Raw genomic sequence first — 22,817 nt, 5'->3', positions numbered from 1 at the left:
TTGCTAAAGTGCCCTCTTGATTGGCAAAACACATTAAACTGCCCTCTTGGATTGCAAAACGCGTGCTAAAGTGCCCTCTTGGGAGCCAGAACGCGTGATAAAGTGCCCTCTTGAGAACCAAAACGCGTGCTAAAGTGCCCTCTTGGGAGCCAAAACACACTAAACTGCCCCCTTGGCTGGTTAAAACATGATAAACTGCCCTCTTGGGTGGCAAAAATGCATGCTAAAGTGCCCTCTTTGGAGCCATAATGCGTGCTAAAGTGCCCTCTTCAGTGGCGAGAATGCACTGTATTTTCGCCCCTGCACTTCAAAAAAGTCTACCACTGGATACTAGTCAGTGTGATGAGATATGTGGCCAAATTTCGACTTGTCATACTGTCACTACTATGTTTTTTTTTAAATGTAATTTTTATGGTGCAGTATGTAAGAATTTGCCACTAGTTGTAAATCCATACTCTCAACAAAATAATGGGCAGCATTTTACCAGAGGAACCACTCGTTACTGCCAACTGTCGCTGCAATTAGCTAGTTAGCTCTGTTAGCCATGCAGCTAGCGGTGCTGGCTGGGAGCTCAGAGCACCTGGGAAGCTTTGAACCTGGACAGACCAGGGTTAGCTGGTTAGCATGCTAAACATTGTAATGGTGTGGCTCGGGTTTCAGCTATATACCGTTTTCAGAGTGTTTTCAGAGTGTATCTTGCAAACCAAATGTATGGAAGCACCATCATGCTTGAAAATGCTGTAAGTGAATCAATTTATGACATTTTTGTATGTCAAAATGATGAGACAGTAGTCAGCGTGACGGGATAATTGACCAAATTTCAACTCGTCAAAGTGTTATCGCCACCATGAAAGCTGAAGTCACGGCCCTTTCGGTGGACTCCATGGGACCTTAAATTGGAAAAAATATGTATGAAAGTGATACCCTATACTGTGATACTCTAAATCTCAAACTGTTTCAACCTTATGTGTCACTAATAACATTGTATAATGCTCTCACTTTAACAGTAACAGTGAGTGAGTTCAATGGGATTCAGTCATAATTTACTTTATTTACCCCCTTGTTTTGCCTACTCATACAGGTCAAATTGTGGCTTTACAGTATTGTCTTATGTAGAATAAAAAGGCCTGCTTCCTGCTGCTAATCCTGCCAGTTTACAGACATCTAATATGACCATGATTCTTTGTGTTGTATGGCATCCTTGCACCTCATCACTGTGCGAACACAAAATAGAACTATGAGTAATGGCTGGAAGAAATGAAGTACATGCTCACTGCAGCTGATCATTCTGTTTTTTTGTTATGATGTTATGGGAGTCTCTAGTGGCCATCAGATCACTTGCAACAACCTCGGCATAGGTTAAGTTTTGCTCTACACAGTGGCTGGCCTGGGACATGGACCCAAATCGTCATAGTTCAGCCGAAGTATAGGTGCTGCTTATACCTAAGAAAGCATGAGGTAATTTCAGGTTTAGATATCCCTCTGGGATCATGTGGTACATCAAGTAGTTGGCATGAGTTGTTTTCAAGAAAGCGGCATATTGAGTTTGCACAATGTAAATAGAGGGCCCCTATTAAATCAACAAATCATAGTTCCCATACCGGGAGTCGAACCCGGGCCGCCTGGGTGAAAACCAGGAATCCTAACCGCTAGACCATATGGGAGCACTTACTAGATGCTGATGTAACTACAAACTTTTGACACAGTCAGATCTATTGATGTTCATATTGCATGAAAAAAGCTGTGGGTTTTATGAGAGTTCAAGAATATCACATTGGTGCATGTATCAAAGGTGACCTTAGTCATCTTGTGTTGTCTCAACATTTCCATGTTACTGTAAACCTAAACCCGTCCTTCATTCGACTGATCTCCATGCAGGTTTCGCTGCTTTTATTTAGCATCCTCTTCTCCAGAATTTGACACCATAAACAGAATGTGAGGCAGACGAACATGCAGTGACTTTTCCCTAAACAGCTACATTCAGTAGTGGGAAAAATACAGTTGTATTTGTGGTGCCAAGTCTCAGTCTACTTAAAACCTTCTTGCACTCCGTCTGCAACAGCTGTGTCGTCTTTCTTAAAAAATATCAAGAAAAAATAAGAAGAATCATCCCACTAATTTGTCATGTTCCTTTTTAAATATATGAAATATGGCAAAAACTATTTAAGTACCATTGCTTTTGTGGAGTGTGCGTGTGTGCAGGAAAAAAAGCTGAGTCACTGACAGCACTAATCCCAATGTAAACACTGAAAACTTGTTAAAGATCACGATCACAGGAATGGAAAAATTATTTTCTTTTGTGTCTTACTGTCACTGTTTGTTCCTCTCTGTGAATCAGCATTCTCTACTATAAATCATTTGACATGCAATTTAGTACTTGATGATAAAAAGATTTCATGGTCTGTGACATATGTCTGTAGAGTGACAGAATATGTATAGGCTGGTGTCCGAATTTGGTGTTCCCCCAAAAATCCAATATTTATTGCCCGCTTATCAGATTTATTGGAAGAAGAAATATCCAGTATTCAGTGATAACGAGGACAGGAAGGCAGTTTGACCCGTTTGTCTTCCTTACTGGAAAGAAGCGCGTGCACCCCAAACATTCCCTCCTCATGCCACACTGCACAACAGTGTCTCTGTTGAGCCTTCATTGCCACTATAGATGTGTGTTTAGGTGACACTGACTTGTAAATGATCTTTAGTTTGGACAGGCTGTTTCTTTTCCATGAGTCATTCATCAATAACTTTGCCTCCCTGCGGGACACAGTCTCTACAGTTACAAATTAATCAACCATGTCTGCTCATATTGTTATCGTGGAAGTCATATTTGGGTCATAAGGAAATGCGCTATCATTTTCCTGAAATCCAGCAATGTCAAACTGCTCAAGCAATTCTACAGAAAAGAGAGTGTTTAGATAAGTATTTCCCTATAACTTGTTCCCTGGTATTTATGTCATTGGAGATAGATAGGGAAGTTAATTGACTGAACATATTTTCACTGATTCTTAATCTCTTCTGTTTGACACGTTTTCTTAATCTATCACATATGTCCAGCCTTTATATCTGGATGTGACTTTGCTGTTTTTTTCTATCTGTATTAGTGCGGTAGATAACACGAAAACAGCAGAATGATCTTACATTGTTGAGAAATTTAGAAAAATCTGACGTTCACGCAAATCTTATCACATTCTCCTTATCCCATGTCCTTTTCACTAAATTATCTTGAAATCTGTCAACATGTGTTTGAGATACATAAATAACCACATTAATAAAAAAAAAAAACCAATGCCCTCTTTCTCCCTTCCTGTTACTATGAACTGCATGACACAGACAATAAAACTTACACATCAAACCACAGTGAAACCTGCACAGGCAGTTTCATGCAGGTGACTCTTTCAGGACACCGGCATGGACTTCAGGAGAACTGTTTGCACGGCAGCTCTGTTGACAGTTTAGGAATAAACCGGCTGCATCGATTGATACCCTTAAGATACATCTGACACCTGCACCTAAGGTCAGTGGTAATCAAAGGGTCTCTGCAAGGGCATCAGTCAACAGAGCTTTAAGGTCAGGCATCCAAGGAACCAGATCAGTCTTGCTGCGAGCCACTATGGAGGTTTGGGTGTAAATAAAATAATGACCTCTCTGTAAAATCATCAGAATCTCATTTGCTTGAGTCACAAATACAATTGTAGAACTGTTTTTTGTTATATCTTCTGTGCTTTCAACACTATCTAATGCAAATATCATATCATTTTAAACTACAGATGCACAATAAATAATTGGAAAGATGAATTGAAGGCCCAGTAAGAGGAAATTTACATTATCAATTATGGGCAGATATTGAAATTATAGCTGAAGATATGAAGCCAAATTGCACTCTTTGACTTTACAGTGAAAAAAATTCTGCAAGTTTTAACAAACGTTATTGGAGCTATGTAATATTAAATCAGCAGATTTTTCATCACCCTCAGGTCTGCATAAAGTCAAGCTTAGGAACTTTTTTTTTATACAAAAATGTGAAGTTATCAGTTATCTTAGTGGTATCAGCCATAAGAATCATTATTTAGTGATTATTGGTATCGGTGGAAAGAAAATCCACAAAGTTCATCCTTATTTTAAACATGTGGTATTGAAAAGGATCAAAGTATTGATACCTGGGGCGCCGTTTAGCCCAGTTGGTAGAGCAGAGAGGCTTTGTCCTCTCTGCAGCGACCCCTGGATTCGAGTCCCGGCCTGCGGCCCTTTGCTGTGGGTCACTTCCCCTCTCTCTCTCATCCTGTTTCCTGTCATGGCTTCAGCTATAGTGTCAATAAAGCTATATAAACGCCATAAGAATAAAAGTATTGATACTTCCGTGTTCCTACTGGGATGTAAAACATTTTTATATTTACAACAAACAGTTTGGATAATAACTTTCATATAAACCTTTGATTGCTCTTCAAAATACAGTGTTTAGTGGTGTAGATCACTGGCTAATTTTTAACCCCTTGAAAAGAAAACACTCATACCGGTGTGTACTGGTGTTGTTTAAGATTTGACCCAGATAGTATACGTAAACGTGGAAGGTGTTCAAAACCTGTCTGCAGTCAACATCCACATCAGCTGTGCTATTATTACGTTGTTATATGTGACAGCATCACGATTCCTTGAAATCTGATTGGAAAAGGCCTTAAAAAGTATTCAAACAAGGAGTAGCTTCTTAGATTGAGGTATTTACAGTGAAAGGTCGTTCAGTAAGCATTCATGCTCAATAAGGAAAGCACGAGAGCATCAAGTCCTTCATTGAGTAAAGTGGCCAGACTAGCTGGTCTGGGTACAAAGTGGGAGGAGACAGACCAGCATCAGGATGGGCTGAACCTCACCTGCTGTAAAAGCTGTATCCTTGGCAGAGGGGAGAGCAGAGAAAGGGCCGCAATGCTCAGGGTAGATAAAGATGTGGACATAGGTGAGAACAAAGTGAAAGAGACCTGAGAGGGAAGGAGCAGACACAGGGACAGGAATGAGAGACTCATACGCAGTCTGAGGTTGACCTGAGCACTTGAGTCAATACTTAGTGGAGACATTTTCCTAAACATGGCAGCTACTTGGAGAAATGCACTTTTTCTCTGCATGTTGCTGATGGTGTCTGTAGGCTCGAGCTTGGCCAACGAAGATACAGGACATGACACCCCATCGAGCGGCGATAGTGGGACCAACTCAAGCTCAGACCATGACACTGGAAGCGACGACAGTCATGACACTGGAAACAGCGGCGGTCATGGAGGAGAGCCCATCACCACCCTGCCGATTGTGAGCTGGAAGTGGCCTCATGTCACCACCCCGTACCTGGTGGCCCTCTGGATCCTGGTCAGCTGGATCTGCAAACTTAGTGAGTCCTAATGAGTCATTTAGTAATGCTCTGTACCCCAGAACAGTTGTTTAAAAGTAAACATGGAGGAGTTTAGGTCAGTATATTGATATTAATATTGTCATAGTATCAATATTGAGATATCTGGTCAAAATTATTGTGGTATCTGATTTTCTTGCCCCATCTGACATTGATGAAGTACCTTTGGTGACATTTCAAATCTAAAATGAATTGACAGGCTATGTGAAACAAAATCTATATCAAATCTAAATCAGGTCAACTCTGAGATTGAAGATATGTGGAAGAAGAACTTAATCCTTGGGTGAAAGTACCCAAAAGTCCTGCTTGAGTCAAAGTAAAGATACAATGTTAAGATATGACTTCAGTAAAAGTGAAAGTCACCTAAAGGTACTTAGTACTTATATACATGTATGTATTGTATACAATGGGTCCACAACGAAGTGAAGTGTGTATATATATATATATATATATATAATATATATATATATATATATATATATATATATATATATATATATATATATATATAAATCATTTACATAGTTGTTTATTGTATTAATACCTCAGTTTTTGAGGTGTTTATTCCAATTGATGGTCTTTTTGGAAGCTCTAATTTGAGATTCTGTTGATTTACATTGTATTTACAAGAAGAGGTGTTTCCAATATTTTGTCATTTATAAAAATGAGTGTAGATTATTTCCCCATCAACAGTTGGGGTATGGAATAATATGAAATATTAATAAGTACCTTGCAGTTATGTAATTAGTTGCTTTCCATCAGTCATCAGATGTATTCTTTATTGAAATTCAGTCATTCAGACCATTAATATTTAATGGACAGATGAGAGTATGTGTTAATGCATATTGAGTTATAGCCACTATTTCCATAAAGCAGATATTTAAGGTGAAGCGTTCTCAGTCTGTATCGATGGAAATGTCTCTAGATCTCATTCTTACGTTCAGGACAAAATCAGGGCGGCAGCAAAAATTATTCTTACTATCGATTAATCAGCCCATGATTTTCAAAGTTAGTCATTGTGAAATGTATAAACAAAAAAGAAATGTTGGAATTACCCAGCGCAGCTTCCATGAGCCCGACGTCAGCCAGAAGGTGCTCAGATGTCCAACCAGCAGTCCAAAACCCCCAAACTTTTCATTTGCTGTTATAAATAGAAGATAAAAAACAGTAAATCCTCATATTTTAGAAGCTGGAACCAGCAAATCTTTGACATTTTTGCCTGAAAATGGCTTGAATGGTCACTCAGTTATTGAAATAGTGGGCAACTAATTGTCTTTCAGATTAAGCACAATTAACATAGTGAATCAGACATTAAAAGGGGCCTAAATAGAGCATGACCTCTGCTGGATATCACACCGTCCTGTCTGAGCATGGTCATTATCATTTCATGTATACACAACAGACACTAATGGGTTGCACCACTGTGGACAATGTAAATGAATCAGCATGGGTGTGTGTGTTGGTGTGTGTTGGTGTGTGCTTGTGTACACCTCCACTGACATAAATATGGGACTGTTGTCGGTACATGATGCAGGAAGTGACCGCGGCTGACCGAGCGATGAAATCTGATACAGCTAACTGACTTTAAATCTGAAAGTAGTAACAATAGAAAAGTCACTTTGTCAGCTTCAGTGTTAATCTGTGCTGCCCTGAAAATGTGACAGTCGTGATTGTACCAACAGTAAATTGTTGAAAACTCACAGTCAGTCTGAAGAAAAGCAGTTACTGACTATTTTGATAATTGATTAATCATCATAATCAATAAAAAATCTATCAAGATAAGTTTTTTTGATATTTCACTGCCTTCATATACTTGAGTTTTTCCATTTACTGCTGCTTTAGACTTCCACTCCACTACATTTTAAAGGAAAATGTTGTACCTTTTCCAGCTGAATAGTGACTGACATTTGACCTTTGAGTTGAGATTTCGCAGGTTAAAGAGGTTAAATACTTTAAATATGACTCATCATGCAACATTACTACATTCGAATGAGTTGTTTTGTAATCTTAAAACACAGAGAAGTACATAATTTTACTCGAGGTCGCTGTATCTTCATCACCAGATGACACATCAGGGTGGGAGAAAAGAAGGTTGTGTTACTAAACATTACATTAATAAAATTTCAAAACATGACCTCACCATTACATTTGGACCTGAGTCACGTCAGATAGATTTTCATCAGCAGTGAAGTTTTTTTTAACAATGAACACACCAAAACTACATCTTTTGTTTTGATTGAGAGACCTCTAAAGTCTGAAATGACACTCTGTGACTTTAAGTTTATTTAAATCTAACAACCGATTTGCGAGTTTTATGTTTGGAAAGACTGCAAGAAAGCATTATCAGAATCGACACACGTCCTTAAGGTAATTTAGAGTTCACACTTGAAAAGGTTTAAACAAAAACAATAAAAAAAAAAGAGCAAAGGCTGTGTAGAAGGCAAACATTGACACTAAGTCTGCTGTTTCATGTAGGGATTAAACTTGTGGATATAGAGATAAAAGGACTCATAAATGTTTGATTGTAAAGTCTGGACAGCACCGTGATGAATTTGTTCTCTATTAGCCTGAACTTAACTTTATATACGTTGAGAAAGTGAACATACACACTGCTTTTTTGAGAGAGCTATGCATTTCTATATGATTTAAGAACTGATATGGTCGGCAATAAAATGTAACATAAAGCAATCTTACATAAAACACACAATATGTGCACGTACATCAATGTTGACTTTATGCTTACTCAACGTACCTCGCTAAAATGCGGACAAAGGCAGCCTTTTTTTTTCATATCTTGTTTCCTCTTAAGAGATTTACAGTGCTTTCTTTCATCCCTCTCACTGCAGGTTTATTACCCTCCGCTCTGTGCTAATTAAAGGACAATACACAATAAATTCCTGTTCACCTGTTAGTCAGTACATGAACATAACGGAAACATTCATCAGTGTCTGGAAACTTCTTGTACTATCAAAACGGGATTATTCCACATCTTTGTTTTAATTTTAAAGGTATAATGCTCAATTTTCAGGATCATACTTTGATTTTGGGAGTCTACTAGATGTTAAGATGCGTTAACCTGTTCTTATTCCTGGAAATGTACTTAACATTAAACTAAAATGTCTTTTCCAGCCAAGCCAAAGTAAATTCAAAGTTGTTGTTGAACCATTTGTAGTAGATGCATGGTGTGGGGCTCTTTTGAAAGGCTATAAGATGAATTGTATGAAGGTATTCTGGCATTAATCTACTGGAGTTTGAACACATTGAATTGTTAAATTTTCCCGTAACCTCCCCTGTTACCTAGAGAACCCAAACCTACATTATGTCCAAATGCTAATTTATTAACATTACTGAAAATGAACATATTTTCTCAAGAATTACCCAGGCGTCTGGTGAAAATTGCCATTTTGTGACCTCAAAAATGCATTTAGAATAGTCAAGAACAAGCACTTATATGGATAAACAGCCTATTCAGCCTATAAAAACAAAACTACATAAACTTGTATAACTTCCAGGGACAGGGCTTTAAAGTTAAACTATATATTTTATGTGTTTGACATCTCTTTGGCTACATGATGTGTCAATCATCTTAACTCTGGCGTGTAAGAAGACACCTTAACCTGCTTTATAATCAAAAACAGACACAAAATCTCACTTCCTACAATACAGGACCTTTACGTTTTTCTCAGTTCAGTGACATTGGACCATTTAATTGCATTTTTTTTTTTGTGATGATGTTAATGTCTTGGTGATGTTGTAATTTAGGATAATTTTACTGATTACCGATTTTACATTTCTCACAAGGATTGCATAAGGTGAAACATGACTTAGGTTATCAATATTTACATCTCGTGAGACTGAAGCGTTTGCCGAATGAGGTCAGAAATGACACATTTCATTGTGTAAAAAATTGATTTTTCACACGCAATAACACAATAATCCTTAACTGGCGCTACTGTCCCTCCCAGTCTGGAAACAACCTGTAGGCGACCTCTCGCTTTCACCATGAAGTTGACCTCTCTTTTAGCTGTTAAAAGTGTGCGCATGGCGTTGGGCACTTTAGAACGATTTAAAGGTTTAAGTTCAAGGCCAGCCACTGTTAAGTAAGATATATTAGGTCATTAGTTAATAAGGCTGAACAGGGGACTTCATGCTTGACTGTGCAGGCTGTGTGGATAAATGTTCTCATAAGGATGATTTACAGCTTTTAAAAACCGCACAATGCCCATTAGGTATGAAGCTGCTTTCATTATTAATAAACCATTGGGAAAAGTTTTCATACATTAGTAATTATATGGACTTTACTGTGAGATGAATAACTTCATTTAACAAATAATTCATTTCGAGAGCTCTGAGATGTTTCCGTTACTTGGGTGTTAGTGGAGGCATAGTGGTTCGCACCTGTACCTGTGTGAAAGCTGACGTATCAAATCATTAAACCAGTTTATCCAAGAAAGAGACTATTGTCTCTTGTTCTGTTCAAACAGGACGGGACTGTTCGTAGAGACATCCAGTCATAACAGAACAAGTCCTGTGAATCAGTGCTTATGGGCTCGGTACAGTATTTACAGAGGGATCATTTCACAATGTGGGCTAAAGCACCTTTGGACAGGTGTTTGTGTTAGCTTACTTCCTTTAAAGATATGTCATCGTCATTTGAAGATAAGACCGCTGATCTTCTTACACTCGACAAATTTCATGAGAAAGACAAAAACCAACAATGTGCTCTCTTAAAATGTTTCGACTTCTCTAATCTGTCTGTGGCACTCAGCCCAAGCCCGCTGATAACAACTGACCACGTACAGCTATAATAATGTCTTATGACTACACAGTGTTCTCTGGAGGCTTTTCTTCATTAGAAGTCAGACAACGTAGATATTTGGGGTTTTAGTGTGTTTCTCCATGCGTCTTCAATACAGCTGTCACCACAGTCTGACCCAAAACCGAGACTCATCATGACCCTTCCTTCGTTTTTGAGTTACTTGTGCATAACCAGGAAGTAAACCAGGAAGCTAGAAAACTTTCTTGGCGTATGAACCAGGCCTCACTATCTAGTTCAATCTAAAATTTATGGTAAGGTTTAGGAAAAGATCAAGGTTTAGGTCATAATACGTATATTAGTTACATACCTTGACATCCTCCTTTGCAGCCGTCATAATTACTATGACCACCAGAGGGCGCTGGCTGACATTAAACGTAAATATGCGTCATAATAAGCTGCTTGCACAACGTTTTACTTTCAGGGATGAGCTGCCTTTTTTTGGGAACTACTTTCAGCTGCGGATTGATACACACTTGATAAAAGAACATGTGCCTCGTTTCAATGGTGTGGCAGTTGTGTTTGGAAAAAAAACAGTTTTTGGAAACAATGCAGCTCTATCCATAGTTCATTATTGGCTTGTTGAGATAATATCACTGGACTGATCCTTTAAAAAACGTGCATAGTGTTGTATATATTATAGAGATTTTTTTTAAATTTTGGATCTAAAGTTGTTATTAAACATTCAGAGACAAAACTTTTTCATAACCTTAGTAACTGAATCATTGCTCCATTGTATCATAGCAGTAGTTTATTTAGGGAGACAGTCATTAGAGGACAGTTTTCTCATTTCTCTTACGTCAAGAGACCAGGGAGTCTAACTAGGAATTAGTAACATCAGTGTCAATCATTACTAAGCGCAAAGTTGTGAGATGAACCCAATGGAAATATTTCTGAACAGATAAAGGTACTGGCTCAACATCTATCAAATGACCTCTGCCTCATCACTTACCCCCCCAACTCCTCCGCATGTCACGACAAACGTGACTGAATGTGTTTGAGAGCGGAAGCACAAACAAAGCAATGACCGGTGAGTGTTTCAGATGTGACTGAATAACTGGAGACCTTTCTTGGACTCCTCCTTTAATCTTTCAACCTAAAACACACACACACGTGCATGCACGCATGCACGCTCGCACACACACTCACTCACACACACAACCTTGCTCATTGAGGAGACACTGTACATATAAAAGGCTGAGTCCAGGATTCTGCACACTTCTGACCACAAAACTGTGGGAGGACGGACAGGACGTAGATAGGAAGATGGAGCACTAGACGGAAAGAGAAAAAGATAGTGAAGATAGAGTGAGTGAGTGAGACACAGGAAGCCATAACAAAAAAGGAGGATTCAGAAGTGTGGCACGCTGTCCGGCACCTCAGTCTGGCTTTGGTTCAGACAGTTCACCTTGACATCGGAGGGTTGCACGGGCACAAGACAGAGGACTTTATCGGGGGGAGTGCAGCCTCCCTTTTCACTCTTTATTTGAGGAAATGCGAGGCTCTGGATATGTACACCTGTGGCTGGTGGTCTGCCTCATCTCGGGGGTCACGAGGGCGAACGGGGACGTGGCCTTGACACATCAAGAATCCCCACTGAAGCCATCAGAGTCCAAATCGAGCTTGAATCACACCGAACACGGCCATGACTCCATCATCACAGGAATCCCCATCGTGACCTTTAAGTGGCACCACGTGGAGGCGCCTTATATCATCGTATTATGGATTTTGGTGGCTGGTTTGGGTAAAATGGGTACGTAAGAAACACCTGAGGCTATAAAATGTACCTCAGAGGGGTTTTTTTCAGGAAGTAGACAGAAAAAACTTTCCAGGGTTTCTCATCTCACATGATTATTGATCTTATGAGGTAAGAATAGAGGTTGAGAAGAGCCTGTTGGAGTTACGTCACACATAGTTTGGATGTTGCAGTCTGACACATTCCTTTATCACAGAAGATAACGCTGAGCTATTTTTATCCCACCTGATGTAGAATAATCACAAAGTTGTCCTTTTGTCACACATAATGAAACATTCTGATCTCAATTCTGTCTTTTACCAAAAAAAAAAACTAAAACATTTTCTCAATATTTCTTTTAAAAAGTTTGCTTTGTGAAAGGAGGGAAGATTTATTTCTACATTTTTATAAACCTTGGAAATATTGTTTCAGCTTAAATGTTACTTTAATTATCCCAACACATGAAGTTTGAAATGTCTTTACTTTGATTATAAGGATTTATTGGTTTGACCACATTTGACAGACTGATAGGAACATTAAATCAAACAACCACATAACTGATGTCAAAATATTGCCAAACTCTGAATAAAGACTTTACTGTTGCTCTCTACATTTTAACACACATAAATGTAATTTCTACTCCTTACATTTGTTACAGGCTTGTTCAATGTAGTTGACTTTAGTTTCAAAGCATTTGAGGGATATTGAAGATTATTTATGGTGATTTACTAACCGAAAATCTTGGTATTTGACATCCTGGGAATAAGATTCAACAATTAGATGCAAAACATCATTTACTCATCTGAGTACAATACTTAAAACCAGCGACAGCAGCAAGAACAGGAACATAAATACATAAATCTGTAATGTAAAATAACATGTTTACTGCTCGAACTTTAGCTGAAATGTTTACGTTCATATATTATGAGACACCGTTACAAATAGTTAGAAGCTGATTGAGAAAATGGGTTTTCAGGTCGTTCACAGTCCGCCATGATATTCACTTGATATTGTCTGGCTGCAGCAGAGAACGGTCAACTCAGCATGATGTTCCCAGGAACAGAAGAGTTGCTTATGTTTTTTTGTTTTTGTTTTTTTTTGCACTTTTGCACTGAATAGGAAATTCCCCACATTGTCAGAAGTTAACAAAGATTATCCTGCTGTTTGGGCTCCACAGCACTGAAATATGAGAAACCTTCTTCTAGTCAGGCACGTTCAAATGGAACAAATCAACACAACTAAAGTCTCACCCTGAGGGCTGGAAAGTGATATCAGCAGTTTGAAATGGCTCTATTGCAATGCATCACTTGGTTTATTTATTATTAAATAATCTTTATGGACACTTTTGTCAGGCCGTTGAGTCCCCTCACCTCTGGACAGATCTCTAAACCTTCATTTGCACCACCAGGCTGGTTAATCATACGCCCGGGAACAAAAGTGACACTTTCACAGTCGAGCACAACAGTTGATGATTTGCAAAATTTTGCAACCGCACAAATACTTCTGGTTTTATGGTTAAGTTATGAGGTAATGTGTTTGAAATGTTGTCGTTGTCAAAGAGTCCGTGGCAGTGTCTTGGGTTCGATTCCCAGACGTGATGATTTGTTTAAGTCAGAATCGCTCGCTGTTCTTTATCAAATATTAAAGGGACAAAAAGCCCCCAAAAAACAATTGAAAAAAGAAGACTCAGTCTAATAAATCAACACCTGTTGCTGAATGAAAAATCTAATTTCAAGAAAAATATCCCTTTCTTTCTTTCAGTCATCGAGTCGAACCACCACGTGACGAACGTGATCCCGGAGAGCGCCCTGCTCATCTGCTTCGGCTTCATCCTGGGTGGGATGATTTGGGGTGCAGACAAGCAGCAGACCTTCAAGCTGACGCCGACGGTGTTCTTCTTCTACCTGCTGCCCCAAATCATCCTGGACGCTGGTTACTTCATGCCAAACAAGCTCTTCTTCAGCAACATGGGCGGCATCCTGGTCTACGCCGTCATCGGGACCTGCTGGAACGCCGCCAGCTTGGGCCTGTCGCTGTGGGGGTGTCACATGGGAGGAGCCATGGGTAAGAGGGACTCACAAGCTGATGATGATGATGATGATGATGATGATGATGATTGTCTTTACCAAATTTTATGGTATGCATCCAATACTTGTTGGGAAATTGTCGTGGACCAAAATGGTGCATTCAGGAGGGTCGGTGACAGGATTTTTATGGCAGTTATTGGATTGTTGGGTGGTTAAAAGGCCTCCAGCTTCTCACTCAGCTCTGTCAAATAAAAGCCATCTTCAGACTTTGTCCTGCCCTGTGTCCTGCAGGTGACCTGGACATCGGTCTGCTGCAGTATCTCCTCTTCGGCAGTCTGATCGCTGCCGTGGACCCTGTAGCTGTCCTCGCCGTGTTTGAGCAGGTCCACGTCAACGAGGTCCTCTTCATCATGGTGTTTGGAGAGTCGCTGCTCAACGACGGCGTGACAGTGGTGCGTATGCCGCGGCGCTTACTCAGCCGCTGGGCTTTTGACTTTTGAAGTCGCCTAACAACAAGCAGTTTGTGAGTTTGCAGAGACATCCATCACTGGAACGTACACAGACAGACATGAAGTGTTAAGAGAAAACAAACATGCTGTTCAAAGTGTGAACGCGCCTGAATTTAATCCCTCATCAAAGCGCTCTTTGAGGTGGTTGATCTAATAAGAAATATTTAATGTATTTGTTATGAATCATGGAATTCCTCTCTATTCATTGTTGCAAGGGAGTAAACGGTGTTTACTTTTCACTGTACACACCTTTCTAATGTTCAAGAACGGTGATGGAGGAGCTGTTGGGAACCTTTACGCAATTAAACTAACTAATACCACACTATACAGTAACATCCTCCATGCAGAACCTTAATCTGACAGCCAAATCTATTTAATATATGACAAGTGAAAGTACTCAATCCACAGTAAAATATTCCCTGTCATTATTTTACTGTTATAGCTGATGTTTTTCACCATTTTCTGACATTTTAGTTGACTGTGAGAAAACAAAAAAGAGTTGCAGCCCTGTTGCATGCACATCCGAACATCTGCAGCTGCTGAGTAACAACAACATGCAAACAGAAAAATATCCACACACTGCTGTTTCATTCCCAGTTCTTATTTCATTCTACATGAACATGATGATTTTTTTTTTTTTAGCCCAGATGGTCTTCATCATGTGTAGATGAGCTGTGATAACACGTAACGCGTCACATCTGTGAATGTGATAACTGACAATACATGTAATAAAATGTCCTCAAAACATTTGGAGGTCAATTCACAAGTCACATCCATTCTTGTTATAACTCTTTTTTCCTCTGCTCTCAGGTGCTCTTCAATGTCTTTGATGCATTTGTGTCACTGGGAGGATCCAAAATTAATGCCGTGGAGATCATCAAAGGAATAAGTGAGGAGCGACATTTATTTCCCCATTAATAGGGAAACTGTAGGAGTGCATGTGGGGTTGATTTCAGGGAGCTATTTTGGATATTAGTGTTCATTTAATAGAATACAGTACAATCTGAATAACATGAAAGTAACTATGCATGTTTCCTCTTTCTCTTTTTCCAGTCTCCTTCTTCGTGGTGGCGTTCGGTGGCTCCCTCATGGGCTTGGTGTTTGGTCTGCTCATCTCTCTTTTGACCAGATGCACCAAAAACATCCAGATCATCGAGGCGGGCTTCATCTTCGTCTTTGGATACCTCGCCTACCTGACGGCTGAGATGCTCTCACTCTCCGCCATCCTTTCGTGAGTTCTCAACGGAAAAAAAAAAAAAAAAAACCTCATTTGTTTGACTGTTTTTTTGTGTTGATTTTGTTAAGACAGAAGAAATGTGTGTTTTTGTCCCGCAGGATCGTCTTCTGCGGAATGTGCTGCCAAAAGTACATCAATGCAAACATGGACGAGAGGTCCGTCACCACAGTCAGATACGTCATGAAGGTTTTAGCCAACGGATCAGAAACCATCATCTTTGTGTTCCTCGGCATCTCGGCCATCGATAAATCCATCTGGGTGTGGAACACGGGCTTCATCCTCCTCACACTGCTCTTCATCTTTGTGTACAGAATCATCGGTGAGATTGTGTCTTTTGTTTTTTAGTTTTGTCTTTAAACAGTAAACTATCTGATCTCTAAACAGACTGTGTTTGTTTGTGTGTTTACAACAGGTGTCTTTTTCCTCACCTGGATCCTGAACAAGTTCAGGCTCGTTCCTCTGGAGTTCATAGATCAGGTGATTATGAGCTACGGTGGCCTGCGAGGGGCTGTTGCATATGGCCTGGCAACGATGCTGGACGAGAACAAGATAAAGGAGAAGAATCTGATGGTCTGCACTACTCTCATCGTGGTCTACTTCACTGTCATCCTGCAGGTAACAACCTCTCTATCGTGTAGCTAGAAAAAGTTAGTCGCTAAATTTGTTTTCTGCAGCTTAGTCACTGAAAAAAAAATCTGTTTCAGGGGATAACGATGAAACCTCTGGTCACCTGGCTTAAAGTGAAGAGAGCTGCAGTGACTGAGCTCACACTCATTGAAAAAGTGCAGAACAAGGTAAAGCTAAAAAAAAAAAAACAGCAGGAAGAACCACAACAATCAGTTACACCGCAGTTTGTCTTTTACCAAATCTTTGTTCTTGTTGTTTAGGCATTTGATCACATGCTTGTTGCCATAGAAGACATATCCGGACAGATAGGACACAACTACATGAGGGACAAGTACGTAAAGACATTTCAAACAATTTGAATATTGAAATGTCTTCACTGTTTCAGTCAGTTGCAATTAACTCTTCTCTCTCTCGCTGGGAAGGTGGAAACATTTTGAAGAGAACTGGATGTCGAGGTTTTTGATGAAGCCGTCGGCGAGGAAGAACCGCGACCGCATCTTCAATGTCTTCCATCAGCTGAACCTCAAAGATGCCATGAGCTACGTGGCTGAGGTGAGGGGTCACATGCTGAATATCACGGAGGACTGAAACAGTCAAAATCAAAGATAAAGAAAGAAATGTCATTAAACCGGAAATGATATTCTTTTAAAAGTATATACATGAATTGATTTATAAAATGTCATTACATTTCTCCTTTGATTTGCCTGATATACTGAATTTCTTTATCTTTTCTGTAATGTAATACATTACATCTCTGTTTAATTTCCCATTTTATTTATTAATGTATTCATTTTTAAATGTATTTATTTGCATATCAATTTCTGTGATATGTTCCTTATAAATTTCCTCAAACTTACCTATTTTTGATTCACAAATGATTTTTGATTTTGACTTAAGGAAACATTTTAGAAGCAGCAGTTGTTAAAGGAAGTCGTTTTGGTCTCGATGTTGCAGGGTGAACGCAGAGGCTCCCTGGAGTTCATCCGCAATGAAAGCGCATTTGTCGACTTCAAGAAAAAGTTTGGTGACGAGTACTCAGAGGTCATGCCTGACATCATGGCCGACACGTCAGACGATCACGGCGCAATGTCCGCCGTTGGGTGAGCAAACGTTTTGACCTGATTCATGATCACTGAAGAGCTAAGTTATACTAACTGGGGTTAATCTACTCTTTTAATTAAACATCTACTTACAGCATGTCTGTTCAGACACCGCCCCCTGGTGACCACAGGCTCCTGAGTCAGTGCCACAATAGTGTGATAGAGACATGAAATAACTGACATTATTTTTCCTTGTGTAGAAGAAACCCTGTGCCATCGGTGAGCCTGGAAATGCACGAGCAGACCATGAACGGTATGAGGGAAACAAATGACGTTAACAGTCACCACCTGCTGCAGCAGCACCTGTACAAGGGCAGGAAACAGGTGAGCATCTTCAGTCCCAGTTAGATAAATGGCAAGCTGGATGCAGCAGAGGCCAAGATATCCTGATTTTTAGTTTGTCTACCACACTTCAAGCCCTAGAAATGCTGTATCCTACATTTCCAATGATGCGGCACATTAGTTTCTTTCATTAGATGTCACCTGCCTCCTAATTGTCCACTTCTGTTGGACCCCAAACCCCCCAGTTTGACCAGTTTGTTACAAATCTGAGGAGCGTCCCTTTAAAAACAGTATCTGAACTCATATTTGTTCTGTGTGTCTTGTCAAAAGTAACCACTCAAATTTCCGCGTTTGTCTCTTCTTTCCTGGTTCGTAGCACCGACACAGGTACAGCCGGAGCCATTTCGAGGTCAATAAGGATGAGAACGAGGTGCAGGAGATCTTCCAGAGGACCATGAGGAGCCGGCTGGAGTCCTTTAAGTCTGCAAAGATGGGCGTCGCTCCGCCAAAACACATCACCAAGCACACAAAGAGAGACCAGCAGCAAAAGGTCAGGAATTCATTCTGATCAGACAATCTTAAGTTCTCGCATACATCGAGTTTTACACAGATCTGGTTATTGAACCTCAGCAGTTTTTACAGTAACAATGGTAAAAAAAACCAAACCAAATTCTAATCTTGCAAACTCTTGATCAGATAAAACTGGATTTGAATGATAATTTAGTCTCTTTAATAGTGTTTCATTTAACAGCTTTGTGTCACTGACTGCATTTAAATAATTCCATTTTTTTTAGTATCGCACCAAAAATCACAGTAGCACCAAATTTCTAAATATTACCCATCCTTAACAGTGAAAACTTATATATTACATATGACTAATAAAATGACTGCTCCACCTGCAGATGCCAAATGGAAAATCAGTGGACAAAAATAGAAGCTACTATTCTGGTGATGAAGGTTTGTACTACAAACACTGTAAGCGGTCACTTAATGAACTTAATGAACCGGTCACTTTAAAAAAAAACATTTTCTTTTTTCTTTTTCTTTTAGATTTTGAGTTCTCGGAGGGAGACAGCGCCTCTGGCCTCGAGGCTTCGAGGAATTCCTTCCCCATGAGGATCACCTACAGAGCAGGAGGTAACAGAAATCTGCCATCTTGTCCACCTATCTTTAAAGAGAAGAAGCATTTAGATCATTATTGTCTTTAGACTTGCTTTGGCTTCATTCGTTTTATTCATTTTTTGTTTTGACCTAAAACAACTTAAATAAATCTCTTTGAAAGGCATCAAATGTATCACTACATGAGCCTAAAGCTGGAAGTACTTGTAAATTCAGCTTAAGGTATTTGAGTGAATGAAAATTTCTCTCCTTCATCCAGATGGAATTGAGAACCCAGCCTTCATGCCGGACCTGGACCCCATGTCCCAGGTTCAGATCCCTCCGTGGCTGGCGGAGGCGGAGCTCGACAGCGGCATGGTGGCTCCGTCACAGCGAGCCCAGGTGAGGCTGCCCTGGACGCCCAGCAACCTGCGCCGCCTGGCTCCGCTCCGCAACAGCACCCACTCCACCGACTCCTTCATGCTGGCCGACGCTCCTGCCGCTCAGCAGAGGGACGACGACGAGCTGCCGCCACCTCCATCTCCACCTCAATCTCCACCTCCACCTCCACCGCACAGAGGCCGCCTGTAGCAGCAGGCCACCCCTCCTCCTCCAGCTGCCTTTAACCTGACTGCCAAAGACACAGAACCTCACCTCAGACTTTGCACCATCTACCCTCAATATATTGACTAGGGAATGTTTTCTTTTCCATGCTTTTGTTTAGTTATAGTCCTGAATTTCTAGACAAAACATTCACAATCCCTCAACCTTTGTGCTCCGGCACAGCTTCAGTTGTTGCTCTAACTTCACCCTTCGAGAGTTATTCACCAGCACGTTGAACATTGTCACATCTCCTCTGGTTTATAGTAAACCAGTCGGTCCCTGTGGAGAATCTGATCTCTGAATGAGATGCAGGAACCTTTTTCAAGAATGTAGTTATTTATGACTGGTGTTGTTTATGAAGATTTATTTGGAGTGTTATGAAATTAATTCCAACTCGGTAATCTGAATAACGTGTGTGTTGAGAGAGAGGTTGAGTTCAATGTGAAGAATGAGACCGCTGTAAAATAGTCATATGTATAATAAAGACGTATTTATTCACAAATGAAGTTTGTTATTATGTGGACAGTTCCAGCATCTCAAATCTGTGCACAGGTGAGCAGTTATATATATTTTATCTACCTCGAACCAAGAACACTGTGACTGCCTGGACACGGGTTTCAACTATATGGATTTAGAACAAAAACATAAGATAAATTCATCTTTATGGAGTCTGTTACACTGCGAATTAATGATTAATCACATTGGATTCATTTATTAAGAAAAAATGCCTTATAATATATTCTTATGAAATTAATTAAAAAAACTAAGTGCACTGTAGTTAAAAAATAGCTTCTAAGCTAAATCTGGCACATTTACATCAAATTGATGTTAATTAATATGCGACATATCTAATAGCCTACAGAAATGGTGAATAAAGTAAAAATTAAAATGCCGCATTTGCCTCCACGACCGAAAAATAAAGAAATTGTATCAGTATGATGTTATAATTGCTAGTTTCTGACTTTTTAAGATTCATTTCACAGGTATTCAAGTACATTCAAGTTACCCTTCTGGAAAAACCCAATAAAGTCACATCATGCAGTGATTCTCCATGCGTCATTATAAATAGTCCATTTCTGATGTCTCCAGCTGTTTCGTGACAAAGTCTAAGATAATTTTTTCATTCGCAGAATCCTTCAGGTAAAAATGGGATCCGTCGAACATCCTGACGGTGAAATCTCCTGACGTGATGCTTTTCCAAGCTGTTGATAAAAACACATGAATGTAGTTTGTTACACATGAAGATAAGGACAATTTACACAACTTTTTTATATCAATTTGGGATCTTGGGTCCTGCAGAGGCTGGGACAAGCTGCAGGGAGCCATTTCATGTTTCTTTACGTTGTTTTTTTAAGTTTTAAAACAAATTACCATCTGCTTCACTACTTTGAAACTTGCCCTGAGATTTTCATCGGCATGAAGAAATAATAAACAGGACTTGAACTTCACCTTTATGCATCTACAACCTTACATAAGCCCCGTCTATAACAGTGTAGAGTGAGTGTGTGAATATCAGACGACAGACCTTGTAAGTCATGAGGAATGTCATCTTTTCCATCAAAACACGTGAGCGGGCAGGAGAGGATCGGACTGTCTGGCTTGTCACACCTGTGAGAAAATCAGCAAATCTCCAATTACTGCAGTCAGTCATTCATTCTCACTCACAAATTATTCAGTGGTTAAATACTGAGTGACACAGTTGTCAGCTCACCTGTAGTTCTCCACAACGTGCAGGTCGGCCTTCAGGGCAGGAAGGAAGAGCTTCAGGACTTCAGGGTTCGCCAGCAGCTCAGGAGGAGTTCCTCCGATCGAACTCATCCACTTGAGAAAGTCGTCATCAGATAAGTTGCTTCTCTTCGGGGTGTTGATACGCGTTTCTGACTAGAAGACAAAAAAACACATCATTAGTATATCATCGATCTATGTCTTCTATGAAAGAGCCTAAACTGAGTGTTGTAACAGTTGAATAAATAGATGGAACCAGATGTTTCAACCGGCAGAATCCAAACCAATTACTTCCGGATATAGTGAACAACAGTGAGCAGGATCTCTACTTCCTGCCTGCAGATCCTTTGGTTACTTAAGACTTGCTCTATACGTTATACAGGAGTTTTTAAATAGACATGATTTGCGAAAAACAGGATATGTTGTGCAGAAAAATGGGCAGATGTCAGTAAAGGATGTGGATTAAGTTTATTGATGATGTGACGTTCGTTGGGGCCTGTACCAAACAAACTCTCTCGTACATCTGGAGAACAGGATTAGTAGGCGAGGACAGTTTTGTCACACATTTTACCTTCTGTGTTCTGGATTCTGCTCTTGGCCGCGTGCTGATTTTGATATTGTTTCCATTAACTGTGCAGCCCTTGCGAACGATCCTGCAGAACTGTGATAAATGAACTCACATAAGGTGCAGAGGCTCCGGACAGGAAGATGTGAACTGGCTCGAGGTTGTGCAGCCTCTTCAGAGCGTCTGCCACAGCGAAGCTCGTGAAGGCTCCGAAACTGAAACAGATCAGGACAGAGAACAGAAAATGAAGGAATGAAATAGATATGAGGTCACCTTTAAGACTTGTGTTGTTGTTGTACCTGTGTCCAAACAGAGCAAAAGGCTTCTCCTTCAGCAGCGGTAACAACGCGCCAATAACCTCGTCCACAATCTGCTGCATGTGCTGGAAGAAGGGCTCTTTGGCTCGACTCTCTCTGCCTGGAAGTTTGACGGCGAACACTGGAAGGGACAGAAAAGGGATTAAAACATGTAAAGTACAAATATAATCATAATGTTACACATCTACCATCCTTGATTTCACAGTAAAATCACATAATAATGAAGACTGAACCCCCATAACTCCTTATATTAAACTGTAGATTACATTACAGCGATATTTACAGTCCTCAGGGGAACTGTGACTATAGATCAAACTATAGATAAACAGAGCAAAGTGCAGCACTTATACAACATCCTCCAGGTGAGTTACCTTCTATGGAGCTGTTGAGGACGTTTCCCCAGCGGGCGTAGTGTATGGAGCCTCCGCCTGCCCAGGGGAAACATATCAGCCTGCTCACAGCATCTGGCCTCCTCTTGAAACAGTTGATCATCTTCTCCATCTTAATTGAACTGATTCACATCTGCTGGGCCTGAAGTTTATGCTCCTAAAAAGAGGAATAACATGCAGAATTAAAGTCATTCACCTCGAAGAGAGATATACAGGGAGGGTTATGAACATGTGAAGTCTCACCTGGCAGCTCCATCAACTTCTCCCAAGAAAAGGAACAGCTGCAATTGCTCATTCTGGAGCTGAAGTGTTACACTTCCTGGTTGTTCTTCTTCTGTGGTTTAATATCGTGAAACGATTCCCAGTGGATTCTGGAGACATCTACAGTGTGGAGGGTG

The 22,817-nt window shown here is 40.1% G+C and overlaps 2 protein-coding genes and 1 non-coding gene across 6 annotated transcripts in view; 1 reads left to right on the top strand and 2 right to left on the bottom strand.

Annotated features, from left to right (window-relative positions):
- LOC119016734 (sodium/hydrogen exchanger 3-like) overlaps positions 1-19,925 on the top strand; it is a 20,419-nt gene extending 494 nt beyond the window's left edge. Inside the window, exons 2-17 of one of the 3 annotated variants that reach the window (XM_037092937.1) lie at positions 5,135-5,371; positions 13,702-14,004; positions 14,259-14,419; positions 15,287-15,365; positions 15,530-15,707; positions 15,812-16,032; positions 16,126-16,328; positions 16,418-16,507; positions 16,601-16,671; positions 16,763-16,892; positions 17,295-17,440; positions 17,641-17,764; positions 18,099-18,272; positions 18,625-18,679; positions 18,773-18,859; positions 19,101-19,925. In XM_037092937.1, the coding sequence (XP_036948832.1) occupies positions 13,782-14,004; positions 14,259-14,419; positions 15,287-15,365; positions 15,530-15,707; positions 15,812-16,032; positions 16,126-16,328; positions 16,418-16,507; positions 16,601-16,671; positions 16,763-16,892; positions 17,295-17,440; positions 17,641-17,764; positions 18,099-18,272; positions 18,625-18,679; positions 18,773-18,859; positions 19,101-19,411 (2,253 nt within the window). In that variant the 5' untranslated portion in view covers positions 5,135-5,371; positions 13,702-13,781 and the 3' untranslated portion in view covers positions 19,412-19,925. Of the gene's footprint in view, positions 1-4,698; positions 5,372-11,439; positions 11,959-13,701; positions 14,005-14,258; positions 14,420-15,286; positions 15,366-15,529; positions 15,708-15,811; positions 16,033-16,125; positions 16,329-16,417; positions 16,508-16,600; positions 16,672-16,762; positions 16,893-17,294; positions 17,441-17,640; positions 17,765-18,098; positions 18,273-18,624; positions 18,680-18,772; positions 18,860-19,100 lie in introns of those variants that run through there. The other 2 variants (XM_037092935.1, XM_037092936.1) reach the window with 2 other exon arrangements.
- Positions 1,593-1,664, bottom strand: trnae-uuc. Its single transcript has one exon. It is a non-coding gene; the product is annotated as a tRNA-Glu (tRNA).
- olah (oleoyl-ACP hydrolase) lies at positions 19,899-22,817 on the bottom strand. Of its 2 annotated transcripts, XM_037092985.1 has the most exons (8): positions 22,663-22,817; positions 22,402-22,576; positions 22,013-22,151; positions 21,829-21,928; positions 21,135-21,304; positions 20,949-21,031; positions 20,474-20,625; positions 19,899-20,378 (listed from the first exon to the last, which is right to left on the bottom strand). In XM_037092985.1, exons 2-7 carry the CDS (start codon positions 22,529-22,531, stop codon positions 20,483-20,485), a joined length of 765 nt encoding a protein of 254 aa, XP_036948880.1. In that variant the 5' UTR covers positions 22,532-22,576; positions 22,663-22,817; the 3' UTR covers positions 19,899-20,378; positions 20,474-20,482. The 2 variants fall into 2 exon arrangements, with proteins under 2 accessions (XP_036948880.1, XP_036948879.1); XM_037092984.1 differs by having other exon boundaries at positions 19,899-20,625.

This window comes from Acanthopagrus latus, chromosome 3 (genome assembly GCF_904848185.1).
Source record: "Acanthopagrus latus isolate v.2019 chromosome 3, fAcaLat1.1, whole genome shotgun sequence".
Classification (NCBI taxonomy): domain Eukaryota; kingdom Metazoa; phylum Chordata; class Actinopteri; order Spariformes; family Sparidae; genus Acanthopagrus; species Acanthopagrus latus.
This window is presented reverse-complemented; position numbering and strand designations above follow the sequence as displayed.

Bases quoted from the DNA above. Each gene is read 5' to 3' on its own strand.
- olah (XM_037092984.1), bottom strand. From the start codon at position 22,531: ATGGAGAAGATGATCAACTGTTTCAAGAGGAGGCCAGATGCTGTGAGC. The intron at 21,032-21,134 runs GTGAGCTGACAA...ATTTTCTCACAG, and splicing joins CACGTTGTGGAGAACTACAG to GTGTGACAAGCCAGACAGTC. The intron at 20,626-20,948 runs GTCTGTCGTCTG...TTTTATCAACAG, and splicing joins CATTCCTCATGACTTACAAG to CTTGGAAAAGCATCACGTCA.